At 34.7% G+C, this 23,677-nt stretch overlaps 1 protein-coding gene across 1 annotated transcript in view; it reads left to right on the top strand.

Annotated features, from left to right (window-relative positions):
* Positions 1-19,630, top strand: part of LOC132920717 (homeobox protein Hox-B1-like) — a 54,312-nt gene extending 34,682 nt beyond the window's left edge. The window contains exon 2 of the mRNA XM_060983344.1: positions 17,607-19,630. Within this exon, the coding sequence (XP_060839327.1) occupies positions 17,607-18,034 (428 nt within the window). The 3' untranslated portion in view covers positions 18,035-19,630. The remainder of the gene's footprint in view (positions 1-17,606) is intronic.
* The last annotated feature ends 4,047 nt before the right edge of the window (positions 19,631-23,677 follow it).

The raw sequence follows: 23,677 nt of genomic DNA, 5'->3' as shown, positions 1-23,677 counted from the left end.
TTTTCGTACGGAAATGGTTGACGATATTTTCTACTCTTTCACTCTGCACCATTTTTTTTATTTCTTATACAATATCCCAAGGGTGTATTCCATTCGTCTGCTTTCGTTATTATGGCGCACGCGCGCTCTATTATAGTGTGCGTTGTTTTGCTTTATTGTGTGTATATTTTTACAAAAAAATTTTCGTCACCCAATCTAATTGGGCGATGCCGATAAAAAAATTATATATATATTATAGTCACATCTTATACATATACAAGAAGACGTATACTAGCGACTGTACACGACCTACGGATCATTGATCCTCGAACCTACGTGTCGCCCGCAAAGAACAAAGCCCCGGCCGATATCGGAACGAAATCCGAGTAAAAAAATAGTATATATTCCGACCACTTCCTACGCGGCGGCAGCGTATTATACCGACGCGCGCGGACGTAATAATTAATTTTTCTTTTTTGTCCCGATAGTTTGTTTATATACAAGAACATTCTCTCACAAACTCCGCGCGCGGTGAATAGATTTCAATTATCGACGGTTCGTTAGAAATCCTTTGTCGCCGACCGCGCCGGCTTATTTTTATTTTTTCTTACTCCCCGTAAAAAGATAAAAAAAAAAGTATGTAATAATAATAATAATAATAATAATAATAAATACAATAATAATAATAAAAACGACCGGTGGGCCCCTATTATAGGCCAAGCGCTCTCGTGTGTGTGCTCTATTAATGTTCATAACGAGGTGTGTGGCATCGGCAAAGGTACCTATGCATAGACTTATATGTATACAAATTATAGTTGGCCGCGAGTCTATTATAATTGAATATAATCGTGTGAAACTCTAACTGCGCTCCACATCAATACCGGTTGAGTTAACCGAGTCGTTTGGATTTATACCTACGCTACAGTGAAGTGACAATCCATCTTCCAGAGACGGGCTAGTATATGAATTAAATATATATTAAACACGCAGTTCAGATGTCGGTACTTCACAGTTTTGTGAGTACTAATCCCCCCGCCGTTGATATCGGGACTTGGTTTAGCGCTCATATAATATGTGCCGATCATACCACCAGTGATAAGAAATCCGTAAAAAATAACAATGCATATTATATAACAATGCGTGGTATTATTACTTGGCATCGAGATTCCGTCTTTTCTGTGCGTCCTTAATTTTTATAATCAGCGGTTCTATTTTCGTTGGATCGAGTGACCGGCGGCGTTCGAGGCCAACGCCTTGATTGATCCCTCGAAGCCAACGAGACGATTGCCACATTCGAATGAATCGGCGAATTCAAATGGTGTGATAGTCGTGTGCGTGTGCGTGTGCGCGCTGTGAAGGCCGTCATCGCCGGATCATTTCGATCGGATAATTAAGCGTGATTGTATACGGGAAAACGTCGTTAATAATATCATTACATCGTGATTTTACTTCGGGCTCTCTTGTGTGTATTTTATCAAAAGTATATTATGAACTTACAATAACACCGATAGGTGTTGAGCGAGAGTAGTAGTGTTTTTTGAAAACGAATATTGTTTTAGAAACATTAAATTTGTTTTCATAATGGAATTGATCCGCGTTTTTAGTGTTTGACCCGCTGTGAAATAAAATAAGATTACTTTCCTGTGGGCAGTATTTTTTTTTTTTTTTTAATTTTATAGCCCATCGAATTAACATCACGGCGTTAATTGTTAGCAGACTTGGTTTCTCCACACACGCCGCGGGAACCTGTTTATTAGATCAAATCACAATAAAAATTTGAAATGGTAATATTGCGATATCTCTCTCTTTAACTTAACCGTTTTTTTTTTAACTACCAATATTGCCTATATTATACTAATAGTGCGTTCTAATATTTATTTTAATGATTAACACAGTCATTGATTTATTTACTATTTCAATTGTACTAATGTATTTGTCAATAATTTTTACGATTAATGTGTATATAATATTAGTGACATTTATATACCAGTGATTATATTTATTTATTAATTTGTATTAATTGTTGTGGTGCATTTTTAGATTTATATATATATATATATATAATGTATATTATGCTTTTTTGTAACCGCAACTTGGGTTGTCGATGTTTTCAATGCACGTCCTCTCTTTTATTCGACCATTTTTACGTTTTGTTTTGTTATTCCATTATTTACTGCATCATGGTTCTTTATTTTAGTACCTGTGTTATAGTATACAATTGCACACAGAAATTCATCAATATTTTCTTTAAGCATTGTTTATCTTTTGTGTGTCAGTGGCAACTGGCAAGTATACCTACAAGAAATATTGCCAGAAAAAAATAATAATCAATTAACAGCTACTGCGATGACTTGCAAGTGTCTTAAAACAATTTTCGTTCCTGGCGCGTCCGGATAATGATTTAGGTGCCTTCGATAAATGTCACGCGGCTAAGTTTTTACTTCTGTCTATTCGGTGGTATTCTCCACTCTCCCGTTATTAATTTTTATAATTAATTAACGTTTTACTAGCGCTATTATGTTGTTAATTTATCGTGTAGAGGCACATTATATGATTATCGATTAACCAATATTCAATTTAATAGCCGTCCGATTCAGGCGATTGGAATGTCCAATAACATCGTTATTGCGAGCGATCGTGCCCGCAACACTACCGGGCGAGCGTCGCGTTTCAGACACACACGACTCCATGATTGGATAGGCAATAATACGAATAATAGGTATAATGATAATGATGATATCATGTCAAAACGCCGCATACAAATGATTGGGGGGGAGGGGCGTGTACTTAAATTATAATACGTATTCAACGACGGAAGAGTCGTGTGCACCGCTGTAACGCATGCTCGCGAAACGTACCTGCAAATTACAATAATATTAATATAATAATAAATAACGGTGCAGATAAACCGTCGATTGGATTACGCGTACCTATATTATACACAATACACATAGCGTCATTTCGAAGATAATATAAATAGGCGTTTGCGTTCCCGAGATTCTTGTGATGATGACGTATACATGATGTATATAATATATAATGTATAGGATGTCCCGCGTGATTTTCTCGCGTGAATAAATAAATTACACGGTATGAGGGCGCAAGGCGGTTATATAGTTTAGATGAGTAAAATAAAAGGAAAATTGTTTTTTTTTTATGCGCGCAAGGTGTGCGACAAAGGGCGTTGAAAATGACCGGGTTGCATACGGTCGGAGGCAAAAAATCATCATGCGACGTGTGTAACCATTTTAGGGTGTTTTGGGGGTGTGTACGTGGACCGATGAAGAGAGCTGAAAGACGGTGGTGGACGAGTGATAGACCGCCAGGGATGTATTTTGACATGATATTTAAGTCTCATTAGCATCTAGGAGTGTCTCGGGGTCGTATATATATACGTGTTGTACCTCTGTGTACGCCGCCGCCGCCGCCGCCTAGATGGTATAATATTATAGCAAACGGTGGAGTTAATATCAACAGGCCGGCCTGTAATTACGGACACCGACGCCGACGGTATAAAAAGAACCTGTTGTTTTTTTCCCGTTCGTGATAGCGCGCCCGACACGTTCAACGGCGGCCCGGCGATGTGTTACTATAATATTACTGCGCCACCTTAACGTGTGCGCCGGGCGATTTTACTTTTTCTATCATCTCGTTTTAATAATATTTCGTTTCGATTAAAATAATATACATTTGAATTGCAATTATTCTCGGTAATCGGTATTGCGATCAATAATCACCGCATCGCCGTCGTCTGCCAGCACACAGAATACCTACCAACCTACACCTACTTACCTGCCTGACGTGTACAGTTCGAATCTTTTTACAAACTTTAACGTCATAAACTTTTATCCGAAAGATTACGCGCATCATATAATAATGTACATAATATCCCATTGCGCGCGAGTACCGGGTTCGTTCCGGGTTGATGCATTATATATTTATTCGAGTTTTGTCAAGTCTCGCGGCGTTTGGTAATTATTAGCTTGCGTTCCTAGCCGCCGCCGTCGTCGATCAATCTTTCTTCGTCTCGACGTCTTCGTATATCTACGTTTTGTTAATACACAATTAGTGGTGTACACTGTTTTGAGAGCCACGCCACTGCATGTGTGTGTGTGTGTGTATGTATTTTTAAACACTCGCACGCGCTCGATCTCAAGTCTCCCAACACCGTCTAACCGTGTATCGGTGTATGTGTGTGGTTTGTGTCAGTGTGTGTGTGTCGTACACGGTCGTGTGTGGGCTTGTGTGTGTGCGTGTGTGTGATGTGTGAGAGAGACAGACAGAGTGAGAGAGTGCACTCGTGACTGGATAAGAAGGGAAATTATGTGATGACGGGTTCATTGTTAGGGACATATTAATAATGAAAACAAAATATTTATCGTCTGCCGCCATTACAATTTATAATAATAATCACCATAGCCGCGGAAATCCAATTAATTTATAAATATATATATATATTGTATACTCGGGATAAATTCTCGAAATTTCATCGAGACGCTGTCATACATATATATTATTATATTACGGTAATATACGTCACTTCTTGTGCCAAGATTATTCGAACAGGCTTGAGAATTCCTAGCACACATTTTTTTTTTTGCGCAGTAATTTTTATGTTATAAACATATTATGTACGTGTCCAATTAAATTGACGATTCTTCGAGCGGGACAATAATACATTCTAGGTCCACGAGGTCGTTGTCCATAATACTGTTTATTATTATTTATTAATGTGTCGATGTCTGCAGCCAAATTGGTCATTGTTTATTTTTTTTCCCTGTATAAGTTGACGTTTAAACCATTTGTCCGGCATTTCACACACGATGGCACCTCTGCCCCTAACCCGACCACCACAATCTATGTAAACATTTCTATTTTTCAACATAAAACATAATCAACACATTCACAAAAAAAAATCGCTATTATTTAGTTATTACTTTATATAATATTATTATGTAGGTATTTACATTTTTATTATGCATAAAAAATGTATTTATTTTATTATTTTTTTTTTTACTTAATTTGTATTATTTGTATTTGTACCTATACATATTTGTAAATACCACCTCCCTTTTCAGATTTTTGGAATTGAAACTAAAAAGTTCGCTTGTTACTATTTAGGTATTTATAACATAATAAGAAGGGGGGACTCTGTAAACTTCCAACCCTTCCCCCCATCTACAAACCATTTTAGCTGCTAAATATAATATATTATTTTAAATGCTGAATAGTAATTAATGTGATATTAATTATATAACATTAATAAAAAATAAAAATAATATCAATTTTGCTCGGTCGTTGTTGCGGTTACACTTATTGTATTATTATCGTTTACGCACTTCAGAACCTTCGAATAATATAATAATATAATAGCTCTACGCGTTTCTATACAATGAGACGAGACATATAAATGACTGTTAGTTTGTCGTTATTAAGTAGATTATTGGCGGAATTGAGTGGTGGGGTGATATAGCTGGACGAAAGAGTATCGAACAATCGGCGCACGCCGCGACTACGTGTCGGCGGTCGACGTCCACGTCCTTTTTGTTGCGCGTAGCATTGTGGTACGTAGTGGTGCAAAAAGGGGTCGCATCCGTTTTATCATTCTATCCGCCGTGTTCACGGCAGAAAGAGAATTGTTGACCCGTTTTCTCGGGAATTAAATGCCATGCGCGCGTCCAACAGTCAAGTGAAATAATAATGATAAAAAAAAAAAATAATAATAATAAAATTACACTCTGCCACTCTGGGGATATTTAGTTAAATATATTTTATTATTACTATTATTATTATTATTATAGATATCGCTTCGGGCCCGAGCGTATTAAGGCTAGGTAGGAGCCGCCGCGGCAGCTGCTTGATTATACGGTTCGGGTGTTTGTGTGTGGCCTCCACCGCCGCCGCAGCAGCTCGCCCGTCCGCCCTCTCCCTCCTATCTACGACACCTCTTTCGCGGCACCGGGAAAATTAAAGCCGTCGTTTCTATATATACCTATAACTATATACAACATCATATATGTGTGTACCTATACATACATACATATATAGTGAGAAATATACCATGTACCGATGTGTATAGGTATATTTAGTACGGTGGTTATTTTATTATTTACAACCAGCGGCGGCACCGAGGAAATATGACATCATTTTTACACGTAATAAATATATAATCATATTATACAGTGTCTTATATTTTTCTCGTATATACGTTTTGTCCCTGGAAGAAACGAAATACCCGCCCGGCCGACCGACCGACCAAAGGTATTAGGACGAAAAAGAAAAAAAATTCATCTCCCCGCCCGTCCGGGCTTAATGGTGATTTATCATTGACCGTCGGCGGCATGAAAGCAGAGACGAACGCGAGACCCGGGTGACGATGCCTAAATACCCGGAGACCCCAGTTAGTTTTACATGTCGTAATCCTTTAAATGGGTCCCGTAAACGACACATATTATATTATTATTATATTGTATATTATGTGATAATGTGTAATGACATCGGTGAAAAGAAACCGCTTTTCTTCCCCTCCGTTATTCTACTGCGTATAATATATAACTCCCCACACACGTATACACACACACACTCAAACGCCCACGGTCTGGACTGTGACGTTTTTAGCATCTCCTGATTTTAAAATCCTTTTTTTCGTCACATTTCGAACGATTACATCACCGTCCGCAATTTACCATATTATGGAAAATCAAAACATTCAAAACTATATTATATAATAAAGGTGGGTTAAATAACAGAATTCGCAGGCTCGTGAGATACCGTTTCTCAGCTGCGGACGTAAATCAGAGTAATACAATGTTTGATTCGATAACGGATCGCCGTCGTCGGACGCTTTTTTTAAATGTCGGCCGCGCGTCACACTCGCCGCTGCTGTAGTGAGCGTCTGCATTATTATTATTCTTTTTTTTTATTATTATCGCGTTATTACACGATTCTCGTCCGATTAATTGTCCGTGTCGAATTTAATCCTAAACTAATTCACCGTTTATAGCGCATGTATGGCGGAGAGGAGATTCCTTACACTATACCGCGCTCGCTGCAGTGCAGTGTATTTTACGTATATTGTAAATTAAACGGCCACCCGCGGTGTTACGTTCAGAGTCGTATATATATATATATATATTAACGCGGAGGAGGAGAAGCGGTCGTTCTAATATGTACGTTACACGTCTTTTTGGCAAGATTCTCTTAATACGATCGTTCCCGAATGGTGATCGTTGTACCGCTGCTAAAAGTCTTAGGCTAACACTTTTCTCTAACCCCCTCCCCAACACCGTGTAACCCTTACGCATCGTCGTCCGTAAGCTTAAATATCCACGTATAGATAATCTTACTTTTCTTGCTTTCCCTCCCTCGTGAAACTCGATGATTATATTTTTTTTCTCTTCGTATGCGTCAGTGCTGTGTGAGTTACCGGTGCGGGGGGTGAGGGGGTGGTAAACATGCGTCGGACGGATGGATTTTACACAATATATTATTATTATAATATTATACGTCATCGCGCATACGAATGCCGTCGTTCAGCCACGCCCCCGTCCCACCCTGCGTATAATAATAATATTATCCTATTATAATATACAGCTCACACAGGAATCGCGAAACACGATTATTATTCACGCCGTGCGCGAATAAAATCATCTACATTCAGCGGTTGCAATACGAGCGCACTATAAGTATAGGTACTTATAAGTAATAATTGGAGAACGATGTTTCGATACCAACACACCGACTACGTCCGCGGCGGCGTATTATCATCTTGTCTCCCGCGGCATCGCGTCGGCATTAGGTTTTGAAAAATATACTCTGCTCAGCTTATTTATACAACATAATAATATACATAAGTACCCGTAAATTTGCACGACGAATCGCAGAATTCGCAATCCGATGATTTACTGTCACGTATTGTTTATTCCATTCGGGAAAAATAACAATATCTCTTTCTTTGACGTCGTCGATAGTGATTGTAAGTAGTGAATATATATATATATATAACATATATACATACATAAATATACGTATACGTATTATTCATACATACAAACATACAAGGTGTCTCGTATAGTGTTTACGTTCCGTATACAAAGCCGTTTGCCACCAATGCCATCATTTTCGCAGATATTTGAGCGTTAACATTTTTAACGGCACATAAAAGAAACAGACGATTCGAAAATAAGTTATACTGTCTCGGGATCAAACCCGCGATACTCAGATTGAGAGACGCCATGCATATACAGTGTATAATTATTATTATTATTATTATTGCTGCAAGACTCCGGCGGACTCTATATACGTATAATATGTATATCGTGCGTTATAATAATAATGTATAGGTGCCTGTTGTAATAATGATCTGAATGCGCCGTGGTCTCGGTAACAAGATTCGGATTACGTTCCGACAGCGGCTTGACTGCAGTAGGCAAAGTAGTATATTATAGCGGATTGCGTGCCACGCGATATAGGTGTTGCCATTGTTTTTTCCTTATTCATAGCATTATAATACATCTAGCCTATAGTAGTGTTGTGTGCGTTTGTATATTACTATATATATATGTATGGATGGTTTGGCAGATAGGAGGACCGGGGCCGCGGCAGTGGAACGAACGACTAATTAGTTTAAGTACGCGTTTGCGTATATGGCAAGGTCGTGAATCGTAATTAATATATTATATATTACTTTACAGTTTACATATAATATATATATATATATATATATATAGAGAGAGAAATAGGTATTACATTTATTTAGTGCTTTACGGAAGTCATCGATGTGATTTTGTACGTAAGTTGAGACAATCTTATAGAGTTTTGGATGCAAGTGATTCGATAAACAATCTTAGAACCGAGAACTAAAGATAAATCTTAAAATAAGAATCATAGTTTTTTGTATTACGTGTACACAATTATATTCTACACTAGAATCATACAAAAATATACCCACAAATCATGTTAAGTAATATTTGGATATGTCGTCACAGTCGCCACATATATTATTATGGCACGTAATTTGAATTCGAAAAACCCGGTCAGTTAGTTCGATTTTCAGTACAAAAGATTTTGCCGCACGTTTTATCGCGCTGTATTTCCTTTGTCTTTTCGTTTGAAAACGAGTTATACATCACCAATAAGTAAACCAAAACTAAAAAAACAAAATCCATGAGTGGTTAGAATTTCTGTTCATTTACAGATGATAATAACATTGTACATCCACAATTTTGGTCTCTAATAGTCTATATATAGATGACACGACGGCGTATGCAAAATCTATATTCTATTGATGACGAGTGGCTTCACGGTTTCGTTATTCCTCGCATAATGTGTGGTAGAATTTTTAACGATGTGTGGGCGGAGTTGGAAGAAATAAAACAAGAGAAAAAGACGATGTTTAAAAAAAAAATCCGCGCATTTCATTTATTATCGGTAACCTCGTCACAGTCTAATCCGACGATGATTATGAAACCGGAGGTGCTAGTTAGCGGTGCGCTTTGTACTACGCTCTTGACTGCTGCCGGCTAATATCGCCTTGTCACGTTTAATTCAATATCTTATTAAAAATACGATACTCGTCACCCCTCCACCAATTTGAGTGTTTCCACCCCCTCCTCACAAATAACACCTCCGATCCGGGGGTCTCCGTCTACTCGCTTACACTCGCATGTATAATAGAAATGACATATTATTATCTCTCTTCTCCTATAACGCGAACAATAATAATAATTTAATGTTCATCGGTTCTCTGGTCTGCCGCCGCATAGTGTGCAACAGTGATACATAACGATTATTGTTTCTCGTTGCGATATACTACTCCCCCGCTGCAGCCGTCACTAATATCTCCGGCTGATTATTCTCACGCGTCTCTGTCCCTCTCCACTCCACCGTGCACTATAAAACTGCATCGATTTAATTGCAGCACCACCTCGGAAAGGCGGTCACGACAACAAATGGACGGACGGTTACATGATAATAATATAAGTAAATTGTACCTGTATTATAATATTTTATAATATAATACGTACTCGTGGTGTAGTCGTAGTGGGACGTTGAGAATGAGAGAGAGTAGAAGAAGTATAAGTAGTATATAATATGTGTATACCATACCGCGGGTATATACTTTGTGTGTGTGTGTGTGTGTGTAATGGGTATAATGATGAAAATTTTCGATTAGTAGTTGCCTCGTTTACGATCATCGGAACGCACACCAGAGACGTTCTGAACAAAAGGACGAAACGAGATCGATCAGAGTCAAAACCATTAGAGCCAACGAGCCCGTATTATTTTTATTATTATTTTTTTTCGTATACACATCGCGCACAGTTCTCTTTGGACAACTATAAGACTGAAGCTAATTAATACGGCTGAGTCATTAATTGGTTCAGCGGGGATCCTTTGTTGTAAAGCCGCTCGTCCCACAGACATTGCTTACCTACACGGGTAGTATACACACACATGCGCGCGTGCATACCAAAACAATACATATCGCTTGCGTAGGTACGTAAACTTTTAATTTTTAAACCGTACGACGGCGACACACGTTACATAATATTATAATAATATTATTTTATTATAGTTATATTGTACACATCGTCATTCGTCACATACCCAAAATTTATAATAATTATAATATTATGTTATTATTATAATATAATATACGATATGTATTATACTATGTATAGTATGCATGGTTTGTCACGGATTTCATTATTGCGAAATCACAAAGAAATTGCTAGTTCCCTCCGTTTGTAAGCGAAAATTAATGAAAAAACCAAATATGTATATATTATTATATGATAATAACGCGCTGTACACACGTCGCCCAATAATAACCGACTGTATATCGACGTTTAGTCTACGGGTGCCTTTAATACATAATGACAACAATAATTATAATATTATATAACGGACCTCCTCGCCACGTCGTGATATGGTTAGCCGATTTTGGTCGCTTTTGTTGTCTTGTGTTGTACAGTATATCTGTAGTCCGTACGACGTACCTATGACGACAAGAGTATGCTATTTCGCACCGGTAAACTAAAATTTTACGGTGTTGCGTATATATTATATTAATAAACGTATATTATTCTACGGCTATTGCTGCAGGTCGAGCGCATTTGCTGCCTGTCTGTCACGCCACGCGCCGGCTGAAGGTCCATTATAGATCACGTTTTCAAACCAAAAAAAAAAAAAAAAATTTATAATAATAAGGTAAAATATTGTATTATTATTATTCGACGCGATAATATTGATATACGTGTATAATATCAACTCGATCGGGTTGACATTGCTAGTGTAGTGTATATCATATATATATATTCAGTATATGTATATGTATACTCTAGCTATATATATATATATTTATAGGCATTAGGTACCGTGGATAATATGCCTTCGATCTGTGTACACGCATGATATTTTATACATAATAATATAATATAATATAATATAATATTATTATGATAACACGTATTGACAAATAATGTAAAACCGAAAATATAAGTAAGTGTTTTGTCTCTGGCGTATATACCTAAATATTTACACAGGGACACGTCTACGGCGCGGCACGGGCTTTTCGCATGCGGGTCGTGAAGCCGATCGGATTTTTTTTTGTTTTTGTTTTTTATCGTTTTTGTCGTCACGGTTACTCTGTGCATGAGTCCCGCACAATTTCCGGCCTCGTTAATAACGTCATAATAGTAATAATACATAATATGGGCAAATCCTACGGGACGATCGTAAAAAAGTTCAATTTTACGTACACGCACACTAGCACAGCCGTTCACTTCTATAACAATTTTAATATCGTATGCGTAATATATGTAATATGTATTAATATTATGTGTGTATATATGTATGTGCGCATTGCGCGTGTATATTCACCAGCAGACATAGGCCGTTAGAGTATATAATAAAAACTGAACGAGATCATATAACCTCACCAGGTGGGCGGGAAAGATATAAGAAGGAAACCTTTGGAGAATTTTTTGCTCAAAACTAAACAGCAAGGTCCGGATTATATATATAGTAAGGAAAATGTACAGTTCATTTAATTGGGATTTCGTTTTTATTCAAATAAGTAACGAACGTTGAAGATTTGAATGTTTAAATTGTATTTGTCCAAAGTCCAAATACCTATATATACAAATTATTTATGAAACTTTCAATAAATATTGCAATACGATCAGAAGAAAAACAAATTACGTTTGTTCACAAAACAATATTTGTTCTACTATTTGACTCATTAAAATTTTTTTTTTTTTAATTTTCATTTAGAAAATTGTATAGGTAATCCGTGAACATTAGTACAATACACATACGAGATGTATGATTCTAGGGATTTTTTACGTGAAGAAGAACTACTAATATGTGTTAGCACTTCAACAATCTATCTTTCTTATTAATTTGTTGATTAACAATATTTGATTATTATTATTCCATTTTAGCAGTGATTAAAAATATGTTATAAAAAAAACCAAAAATAAACCATAACTGGATTTTAAGTAGTCAAATGTATTTATTTTATTTTAAGAGTATTTATAATACTTATAAGTTATAACTCATTATTTTGTATAATAACTAGTATTTATATGTATAACATTAAAATAAATTAGCCAATCATTAAATGTTTAAATATTTAAAACATTCTATATATATATTTATAATCTCGTAAAATGTACTAGTAATTATAGCAGTCGCAACTCGCAATATATAATACGTTAGTATGTTCTTAAAATTAAAACATAACCATATTATAATGCGTGCAACAGTCGAAGAATCATAAGTATTATTACAAAGATACCACGTGTTCTTGTCTCCGAATTCGGTGATTATCGGCGTATACAAAATACTTATAATAATATGGAAATTTGCCTCTCCCCGCAACTATTTTTTTTTCTTTTTTAGACTCGTCGGTTTTATCCGGTGTAGTAGGTGTAGATATTATACGGATCCGGTGTAGTAAAAGAAATATATCGCGTCGATTGGCCTGAACACAAACTCTAACTATATACATTTTAATATACAACGGACTTGACGCGAGACACTAGTATTATAATAGTATTATAATACGACTGTTGCGGCGGTGCTCGCCTCTATCTCTAATATTGCTTTTTTCGTCGTGTACCTGACGGGCGCGCGCGCGTACACACACACAAACACAATTTTGAGAACCCGCGCACCGGAATGTCGGGCCCCGGTGTCGGCGGCGGTGGTAATAAGAAGCGATACGATCAGAGGAGCCGCCTCTGCTGTTTAGTCACACCTGCCATGCGCGGGACCTTTGATGTGGCCGCCGACATGAGACGGCGCGCCCCGCGGCTATTACCCACCGCCGAGGCACGCCGCGTAACTTACCGTAGCGCCGTAACGCGTTGCTCGGCTGGACTCGGCTCGGTTCGGCCGTCGCCGCCGCCACCACCGACCCCGCACGTATATAACATAATAATAACAATATTATACACTTGATAATATTATATAATATTATATTGCTAATTGTTATACATCAGTAATTGACTGTTGGCATACAGATTAGAAGCGAAATACACTTACGACAATATAAACATTATGAATTATGATGATATTTTTTGTATTGGTATTACACGCAAAATGTCCGTTCTGCTATTATATTAAATGCATGTTTTAATAATTAATAGAAATTAATTATTTTTAAGTCATGTAGATAATCACATCAATGAATATAAAATAATGATCCAACCCAACACTGAGGAAAAATGAAATACAACTTATTACTAAGTATGTTTTTTCTTCGAGATACAGTAATATTTTAATCTTTACGTCATATTATAGTCGTATAGAACTTTTATAATATTTAGGTATTGATGAACAATTGTTTATAATTTTTGATCGATTTTCTAATAATTAATTATTATTATATTATATATAATGTACATCGATATCGATTTTCTAATAATTATTCAATAGTATAGGTGTACAATAGGTATCTGTTATGTTATATGTTAACTTTACAAGTTATATAACGGAATAGAAGTGGTTATTATCGTGCTTATACAATGTTTAATATATAGTAAATAATTTAATTTAATATCGTCTGCATCTGTATGGTAGAACAGTCATCATAATATTATAATATATAGAGGCATATTAAAAGTTATGAACGCGTCTCGCGATAATCGTCCACTATAAATGGTCGTGTGCAGTGAACGTCATAAACAATAATCAAATATGTATCAATACCTTTACAATAATATATTAATAAAGCACATATACTTGCAGTGTACGTGGCGTGTCTACAGATTAGTTCTTTGTAATTACGTATAGTTTTTTTTTAATTTTTGTAATTTATCTCATCGCATTTATTACAAAAAAACGTAGGAACGTACTTTTATATCCATATGTATTACACTTAAACATTTTTTTCAATCAGTCAAAAATACGAGTACGTCGATTACAAAAACACTCGTTTTATATTGATTGAAATCGTGAAAAAAAAATTGCACACACACGTCATATTCCCGGTTGCAGTTTGTTGTTGGAACAATAAAAATTATCATACCGTTTACTCGCCAGATTTTCGGTATATTCTAAAACAAAAAAATAAAATAAACTTATTCTACTACTTATAATAATAACAATATTAATAAAGAACCTCTCTGTTAAACGAAGAAAAATCATCGAGCCCGGCGACAACGACGATAATAATCAGGAATTTTCAACCGCACCATTTCTGCTGCCTACGCGGTTGAGCGAGAAGCCGTCATTAGTCACCCGGCTATTTGAAAGGGCCTCTGTTGTTTGCCATTTTCCAAGACGGTAAGCGCATATTAATTGCCATCACCGTCGTGTATGAGATAGATAGCTGTTTTCCGCGTTATTATATACATATATATATTATTATAAATTTATATAAGTATAATAATGTATAATACTATAATAATTATAAATATATGTTGTAAGACAATAATACAATCGTTCTCTGACCGATGTCAAATTCCAAAAAAAAAAAAAAAATCGTTAAGACGTCCAAAAACAGAAATATTCTCAGGGCATACACAATACTTACGCTTAACATTATACACGTCGCCGAGGAGGACCGAAAAATACCACGGATCAAAATAAGTGTGAAGTGACCGCCGCCTCTATAGAGTGATTACCGGACCGTGGCATTGGTCGGCATTACGCGGGGTAGTTGTTGTGTATAGTGTTGTTTAGTAGTAATAATCGTGTAAAAACGCAGACACAAAGGAATATAAGGAAAAATAAAATACAAATCTTTTGCCACCCACTACTAATGCCGCCGCCGAGAGACGTGAAAGACGTCCAATTAATGGTGTGTGAGTGGTGTGTGTGTGTGTGGGGGGAAAAGTATTTTTTTCTTGCTTATCAAATGCACATTTTACAATAATTTATACTACCTACAAATATTATACTTATACGGTGTATACATGTGAAAGTGCATTTTTTTTTTCTCGAACATAAACTACGCACCGCGCCGTCGGCCTTCACATATTATATTCGAAAATCTTTGGCTATTAAATCAGAGAGAGAGAGAGAGAGACGTTTCGCTTGTCGTTTGCTCGTTAGTTAAATTATGAATTCCTACTATACACCGTTCGTATAAATTCACAGATTACAAATTAGCTGTGGAATTCGGTTGGTCGGTAGATCGCTTCTTCTCGGGCAATAAAACACAACCATGCGCCTGGTCGCTTTTTTTTATTATTTGCCTATAAAGATACCTACTTTTTACCGTTTATTAATTTTGTTATTGCATATTTTTATAAACGGCACGCGCACGTTTAAAAAACTTAGTACAAAAAGTCAAAACCTTGGTTATAAGAGGTCTGACCTGCAAACTCGTATTTATTGTGGGTGGAAACGACCAAGGGGATTCAGATTACTCAAGGAAATTTCAGCGAAATTTTTTTTAAAATTTAGGTCTAATACATTATTATAATATATTTAAAAACATTATGTCATCCACAAAACACATTATATTGATGTTTCTATTTTTAAAAAATTCTTCAATTTTACTATTTTCTAGTATGTTTGAAAATTTAAAAATAAGATTTTGAATTACTGTATTATTCAAGAATAAAAAGACGGTATGCGTCATCCTATGGTGTATCATCCTTCATAATATAACACTATTCCTGCCGCCAAACTTAGAGCGTCTATCTTGGGGATCGTATTTAGTAGGTTTAGTGCATCTGTTACGCGTCGTTTGTATATTGAAGAACTCCTTACGAGTCTCACATTTGCGAAAAACGACGACGTAACGTCGTATAGTTTGTATATTACAGTTGTAATATAATAATAATAATAACAATAATAATTAATAGCGACCGCCTGCAGTAAAACATTAAAACGGCGTGCGTGTTATTATGCGCAAGGACGAAATGTGATTTATTCGTCCGAACGGCGGATTAGTCGCGGTGCTGTTTTATCGGAATTGACATTTTTAACGGGTTTTCTCGTGCAAAGCGCGTTTGACAAAACGAACACTTCTCTTACATTTTTACGGCCGCCGCGGCGATAAGTCTTTTTTGCGAGCGATCGTATATCGTATATAATATGTTCGTACCTATATATTATATTTTTTTCAAATATTTTTCGCCATGTTCTCGCGCCGCTGTCCCATATCTTTGATTTACGTTTCGCCATCGACAACATCGCGAATATTATTATTAGACCACACTAAGACGGTCGGTCGGTCGTTATACGTCTGTCTTGTATTTTATACATTATGCATATTTCATACTTATTTCATGCCACCGTTTTTAATACGTTCGTCGTCGTCGTCGTCAGTCCGTCACTCGTTATATGTATTATATCAGCCGTGTCCGCGGCGCGATTATATCGAAAACGTCTGCGCCCGGAATCGCGCGTTTCGGACCGAATCGTGCACGGCCGGCCGCGGGTCAATCGATTGTGCACACCCGGTTTACATGCAAACGATGATACATGGCAAAATAAATATATACATAAATGTCTGTATGTACATTGTTATATATACTCTGTTAGTATACACATAATATATATATATATATATATATATATGTAAAATCCCATCTATAAAGTGCTTAACCTAATTATACATACCTATATAATATTATTTACGAATGCCGTGCCGGGGCTCCGTGTCGTATTGGCGAATCGCGCAACCGTCCGATATCGCACCGCAACTATTACAGGTACGCGATGCTACTACGCTGTTAATATATAATCATCACCGAACGTTCGAATTTCGTTTCGACGCGGTCGCGGATAATCGATAATCCGGAGCTCGTGTTTATCGGCGCTACAACCACGAATCGCGGACAAAAACTCAGTCGAGAGCGTGTCAAAAAGACGGGCAAAACCTGCACTCTTCGCACATCTTCTCACGGATATCGGAGTTGTTAACATCTATAATATTTAGTACAGTGGTCCTCGCGTACACTTTATTTCTTTTATACGACCGATCAGAATTTTAGTCTCCCCGATGACGATCTACATATAAACGATATCAGACTATTATCCAGTGCTTTATGCTATGGTGACTTTCGGGCCATCAACTCAATATATATATATATATTATTATTATGTTGCGCGTTCTATATGAATCGTTTTATTAATAACAAAATGTGTTTTTCCTCTTTTCGCAGACACCAGTTCCAGTCATCTGAACCTGTTCAACTCGCGGTCGCAGCCCAAAAAGAAGCGCAAGTCGCGCACTGCGTTCACCAATCACCAGATATTCGAGTTGGAAAAACGGTTCCTGTACCAAAAGTACTTGTCGCCGGCCGACAGGGACGAGATCGCGTCCAGCCTCGGCCTGACAAATGCGCAGGTCATCACGTGGTTCCAGAACCGCCGGGCCAAGATGAAGCGCGACTACGAGGAGCAGAAGAAGGACCGGGAGACGCTGGCCGCGCTCAGCGAGCACAAGATATTCTTGGAGACGGCTCAGAACATGGGAATACTCAAGAAGAAACCACAACCGTCGTCGGCTGTGTCGGCCGCGTGCAGTTCACCCACAGATCACCTGTTGCAGCAACAGCAACAGCAGCAGCCGGTCAAATACGACGAATGAGCGACTCGTCCGTTAATATTGCGAGTATACCTACTATATTGTGAGTCTTCACCGGAAAAAACTGTGCATCAACCGCGTGTGAAGCTGCCTGGTACACGTTATACGTGTTTAGCCTGCATTGATTTTATAATTATTATTATATATAATTTAAGAAAAAAAAATAATAACGTTCCTCGTAGGTTTTCTTATTTTTCTGAAAAATAAACAATCTCAAATAAATACAGTTAAATCCACCGAGTCTTCCGATGCAACTCCTAACACAATCGCTGGTCGACCGCGGAGTGGTCGACAATGATATCGAGATCTCATTTCTAATTGTTATTTTACATACCGTAGTAGAACAGGTATACTGTACCTATACGATATCGGTGTGTGAAATATAACGTTCCACGTCTCAATATAGTATTTACTGTTTAGTGTTCATATCTGATCGGTCGGGAACAAAAATCAAAAAATTTCAAATAGCATATATTTCGGCCGCTGTGTGTATAAAGATTAAAGAGTATATTATTATAATAATGACGAAGGGGATGAGGTGGAGATGATGGTATAGTGCTGTAACGCTTGTCCGAAACTACCGGACAAAAAGTTTAATTGACACGTGCGTCCTAGTCTTTCTCACTATATATATTTTATATACGACTATAATATTATTAGCATTATGCATAAATAAAATATGAAATGTAAATTAATAATCTAAATAGACGTATTTTATAGAACAATTTTTGATGGTATTAATATTGATATTAGTGTGTGTAGGGTTGCATGATAATAATAATAATAATAATAATATCATGGGAGATTGATATAATATATAATATGCATCGTTTCGAGTTAATTTTATATTAAAGGCATATAAGTATTACAATTTTTGTTGTTTTTAAGAGATTGTTATTAGTACAATAATCATAGTAATCTTCATTATTATTATTATTATTATGTGTGTAGTTACTATAGTTATATTATATTTATTATATGCCAGTAAGTTGTGTATGACCATATTATATTAATGTTCGGTAAAACCAAAGTAGATTTAAGGAACTAGATCAATTTATATACATTATTATATATTATTATCCTTATTAAAAAAATTAAATTAATTTTTTTTTTTGTACAAACGCGTTGGCTTAGACGACGGCCACTAAATGCACATACAACTTGTATAATATATTTTTAGATTGCTCGTATATTATAATATTGTATATGTGTACCTAATTTTGTAAATGACCCGTAATTTAAACTTATATTATATATTATACTAATAAATTGTTCATACACTATTATTATATAAAATATACATATAAGATATATTATGTAATGTATATAGTATAAATCATTACTACGCGCTTGTTATATTTTGTTTGTTTGTTATATATATTATATTTTGTTCGTACTTAGTTTTTCGTTAACCCAATACCAAAAAAAAAAAAACACAAAAAAATTTTTTTAGATTTTTTGCACTTTGTTCGTATTCATATTTGTTTACAATATTATATTATTATATCCATTAACTACTACTATATACTATATAAATTATAATATTTGTACATATAATTATATTACAATTGTCATAATATATTATATATATATATTATACACACGCATTATAAAACAAATTCTTATTATAACCCAATCAATTTCCATGGTGAATTTATCGTCTGATAACTGAAAATGATAAATAATATTTTATTTTTTGTACAAATTGTATACAATTATGATATAAAAGTAAATATCGGTTCCAGTTGAAGGTAGTTTTAGAGGAGTCGGCGGAAAAAATAAAATATGACTGCAATTTATCATAGACTTCCCTTTGCCACAAACATCGAAACCATCGTTGCAATATAATAGATGATATATTATAAGATAATCGTCCGTGTACCACAAAATACATAATGACGTCTGCAATAATATATCTCTGCAGTCTATCCAACTGGACAATTTTTCTACTACAAAATGCCACTAAGTGAAATCCAAATTGTAATGTTCATTTTAATAGTACAAAATCATACGGCATTATCTCGATTGTAGTCTCGTCTTCAAATAATTTGACAACGGACGTTTAAATTCTTACACGCGTAATAACCTAAACTCCAGAAATCATGATTTCGATTTCACGTAGTGGTATTTTGCTATATACTCGTATGTTTCCGTGGTTATTGTATATGTAAACGGAGATGGTACATAATGCAATATTATAATATAATAATACAATATTATTATATATATATACACACGAGCTTCACTGTTGCGCCATACACTGCAGTCGTAAGTCACGCGCGTCCACCGAAATGCGTACAAATATTATTAATATAATATAATGATAACATTATGTACTCGCGCGTATACAATATTACTCGTATGCATTATATTATTATATATCTTATTCATATAATATTATTATGTTATTATTGTGGTGGCACGCATTCCTTTGTATTGTATTTAGAAAGCTTGCAATCGCGTTACACTGCCGATAAATAATATTCAATTATAGAAATGTTATATGTTATTATTGATAAATATTATAATAATTGTTCAATCGACATGCGACCGCTATTGTTTCAATTCGCATATAGGAAACGGCCTCCGCGTGGTGCACATAATATACCTACTATAATAATATGATGATTTAAAAAATAGTTACATCCTGCGTTAGGTATATAATTGTCATCAATATTATACGACGAACGGGTCGGTTTCATTGCATATATCGTATGACAGCTGAGATCCGAACATGTCAAACACGGTTCTAGTTAATATATAGACTACAATATTACCGAATTCCAAATATCAACCTGAACACTCCGAATGTAAGTACTTATATACTGTATAATATTTACCAGTTACTACGGTGCTCATAACGTATGAGTTATAGCTATGTAAAATATTCACTTTAAAATGATAATATCAATAAAAGCATATGACATTTTCTAGATAATATTCTTACCTTTAAATTTGATAATAAGTAAATTTACTCTAATATTAAAACTAACATCACAAAATGTGTTCTGCTGAACATAAATTTGCTATGATCTACATTAGTAAGACAGAGACAACACGTGCGGGTATAACGTCCTCTTAACTTACAATAGGTATTATTTATTGCCCCCCCCCCCTCCCTTATCCCGTTGTATTTTTTACGCCAATTTGGGCATTTTAAATAGTTATAAATAATTTTTATATTTTTCATATAAATAATCATAGTTAAATGTTTATTATAAAAAACATGTGTATATATTATTATAAATTACTCGGTTGATAAACACAATTTTTCATGCAATATTTTAATTAAAAAAACATTGAAATTATCATGCATTATTATCATAATTATAGTCGATGAGCTTAAAATTAATTTTGTGTTTAATTTTTCAGGTGAAATTTTGATTTAATTCAATGAATAGCTTTTTTCACTACTTCACTAGATAGTTACTATTACGCATAGGTATTATACTTTAATCTTAACTTTTAAATATGTTTCTTTTTAAAATAGTTCATTTATATTTTTTAAATTTATAGACAGATAAATTGTTTGAGTAGAAGCTGACTAGTCCGTTTATGACCAAGTAAGAATATTAATAAACAACACCATAACCTATACCTATACTTGTTATCCGACTATGGCCTTAATTTACGACCTATACGGACATAATAACTTTATTGCACGTGATGCTATATATATATAGTCTTTGCTGTGGCTCGTACAAAACTCAAAAGAGCCGCAACGGTTAAACATCACGTTCACTGCACTGTATAGTGTGTGGCATATAATGGCGTATTGGCCTGCTAACATTAACCCGTATAAAAACCCTGAAAATTACTTCAGTGAATTTATTTATCTACACGATAACATGCAATTAAAATAATATGTGTGTTAATATTTTCATTTTTTTTTTTAAATTGTCCCAGCAACGTCATTATCGCGATTCCTAATACAATATCACCATAGTTATATTATTATATTTCTCTATCTTTATTACTATTATTTTATACAATAACGATTTACATAGAAATAATGCGATAACCAGGGGCGTATTTAAGGGTGGGGCCGAGATGCCGTCCGCCCTCCCATCAACAATGTCGTGATTAAAAAAAAATCAGCTGAAAATGTGAAATTCAATATTGTGTAAAGTCGAATTATTAGTTGAAATTCGATCCTATCAAAAAGATAATGACAAAAAAAATGACTGTACATATTTGATCACATATTATAAAACAAAAGGTTGGTAATAACCATAATATTATAATATGTTAATAATAGTATAACAACTATTGTGTATTTGTATACATTTACTATACTATGTCTTCTATTTAATAGAATCTATTAGGTGTCTACCGATTACAACTTACAACTTTACTGTAACTACGCGCAGATACTCCAGAATGATAGTTGACATTTGAGAGATTAATACTCATTCCAGATCGGTTGCGTGAGAAGTCGAGTGTGAGATATACATTATGCATTATATAGGTAAATATTATATTATACATGTAGTCCTTTACTAAACGCAAAGGGATTAAATAGTATATTATCTATTTAAGTAGGTACCGACATTACACTGGTATTAATCTGTGGAATTTTACGGATGTACCTACAGTTATTTCCATTAGCAATTCGTCGTTTGATATAATGATTATAATATAAACGTATTATCTGTAAGTAAGTAAGTAAGTAAGTAAGTAAGTTATTGTACCTACTACAAATTTGAATTTATTTTATAATTACTTGAATACTAAATAAAACATATATATATAATATATATAAAGATGAAATATGGTCAATATAGTCATTGGACAAAACTAACTCATCGAGTTAGCTTAAAGCACACATTTTAATAGACACCCAGAGTTGTAGTTTATATTTGACTAAAACTAATTGTATTCGTACAGTTTAAATAAATATATTATAATATAGTATATATATATATATATATAATTATAAACAATAATCCAAAATATAGATGAAGCCACTTACTTATTAGTTATTTCTGATTCACTTTTAAATTATTGTATTCAACACTCAATCCAAAGTTATGAGTTGTCCTCCACCATGATTGACTGAGATGAAATCAACATCCTACTAAACTAACAATAGGAGTATTAGGACATATTTTTTTGCATGTATTATGAATTACTAATTCAAAATCAACAACTATATCCGTTGAATTTAAAACTGGCGGAGTTTACATTAGACCTTTTATTACCTTTTTATCTTAACCGATATTCTGGCGGAGTTTACAATTGCCTTTACGTATAATATATAAAAACTCAATACATTTAAAAATACATATTAAATATTAGTCTAATTATTCTATTTTTTATTTTAATCAAAGAAACGTGGTGCTAAAATTGATTTAAAAGAAAATAAATAAATTATATTGTGTCTTTAGTACAAAGAGATCAACTTCTTAGCGCGTTTTATAATATATATAAGATAATACCGGAAGTTTAAATAATTACTTTTAAATGATAAATTTCAATATTTATGAACATAGATTATAGAGGAATATAATATTATTGTATATACTCATCACATATAAATTATAACGCGTACAGTTAAGTTATGTGGTAACTGTAGAAATTAATAAAGATAGGTAACAGAATTATCAATAAAGTGCCAACAAAATTATGATGTGAAATGAACCTGAA

This window comes from Rhopalosiphum padi, chromosome 2, assembly GCF_020882245.1.
Source record: "Rhopalosiphum padi isolate XX-2018 chromosome 2, ASM2088224v1, whole genome shotgun sequence".
Lineage (NCBI taxonomy): Eukaryota > Metazoa > Arthropoda > Insecta > Hemiptera > Aphididae > Rhopalosiphum > Rhopalosiphum padi.
The sequence above is the reverse complement of the archived record's forward strand: the minus strand, read 5'-3'. Positions and strand labels throughout refer to the sequence as shown.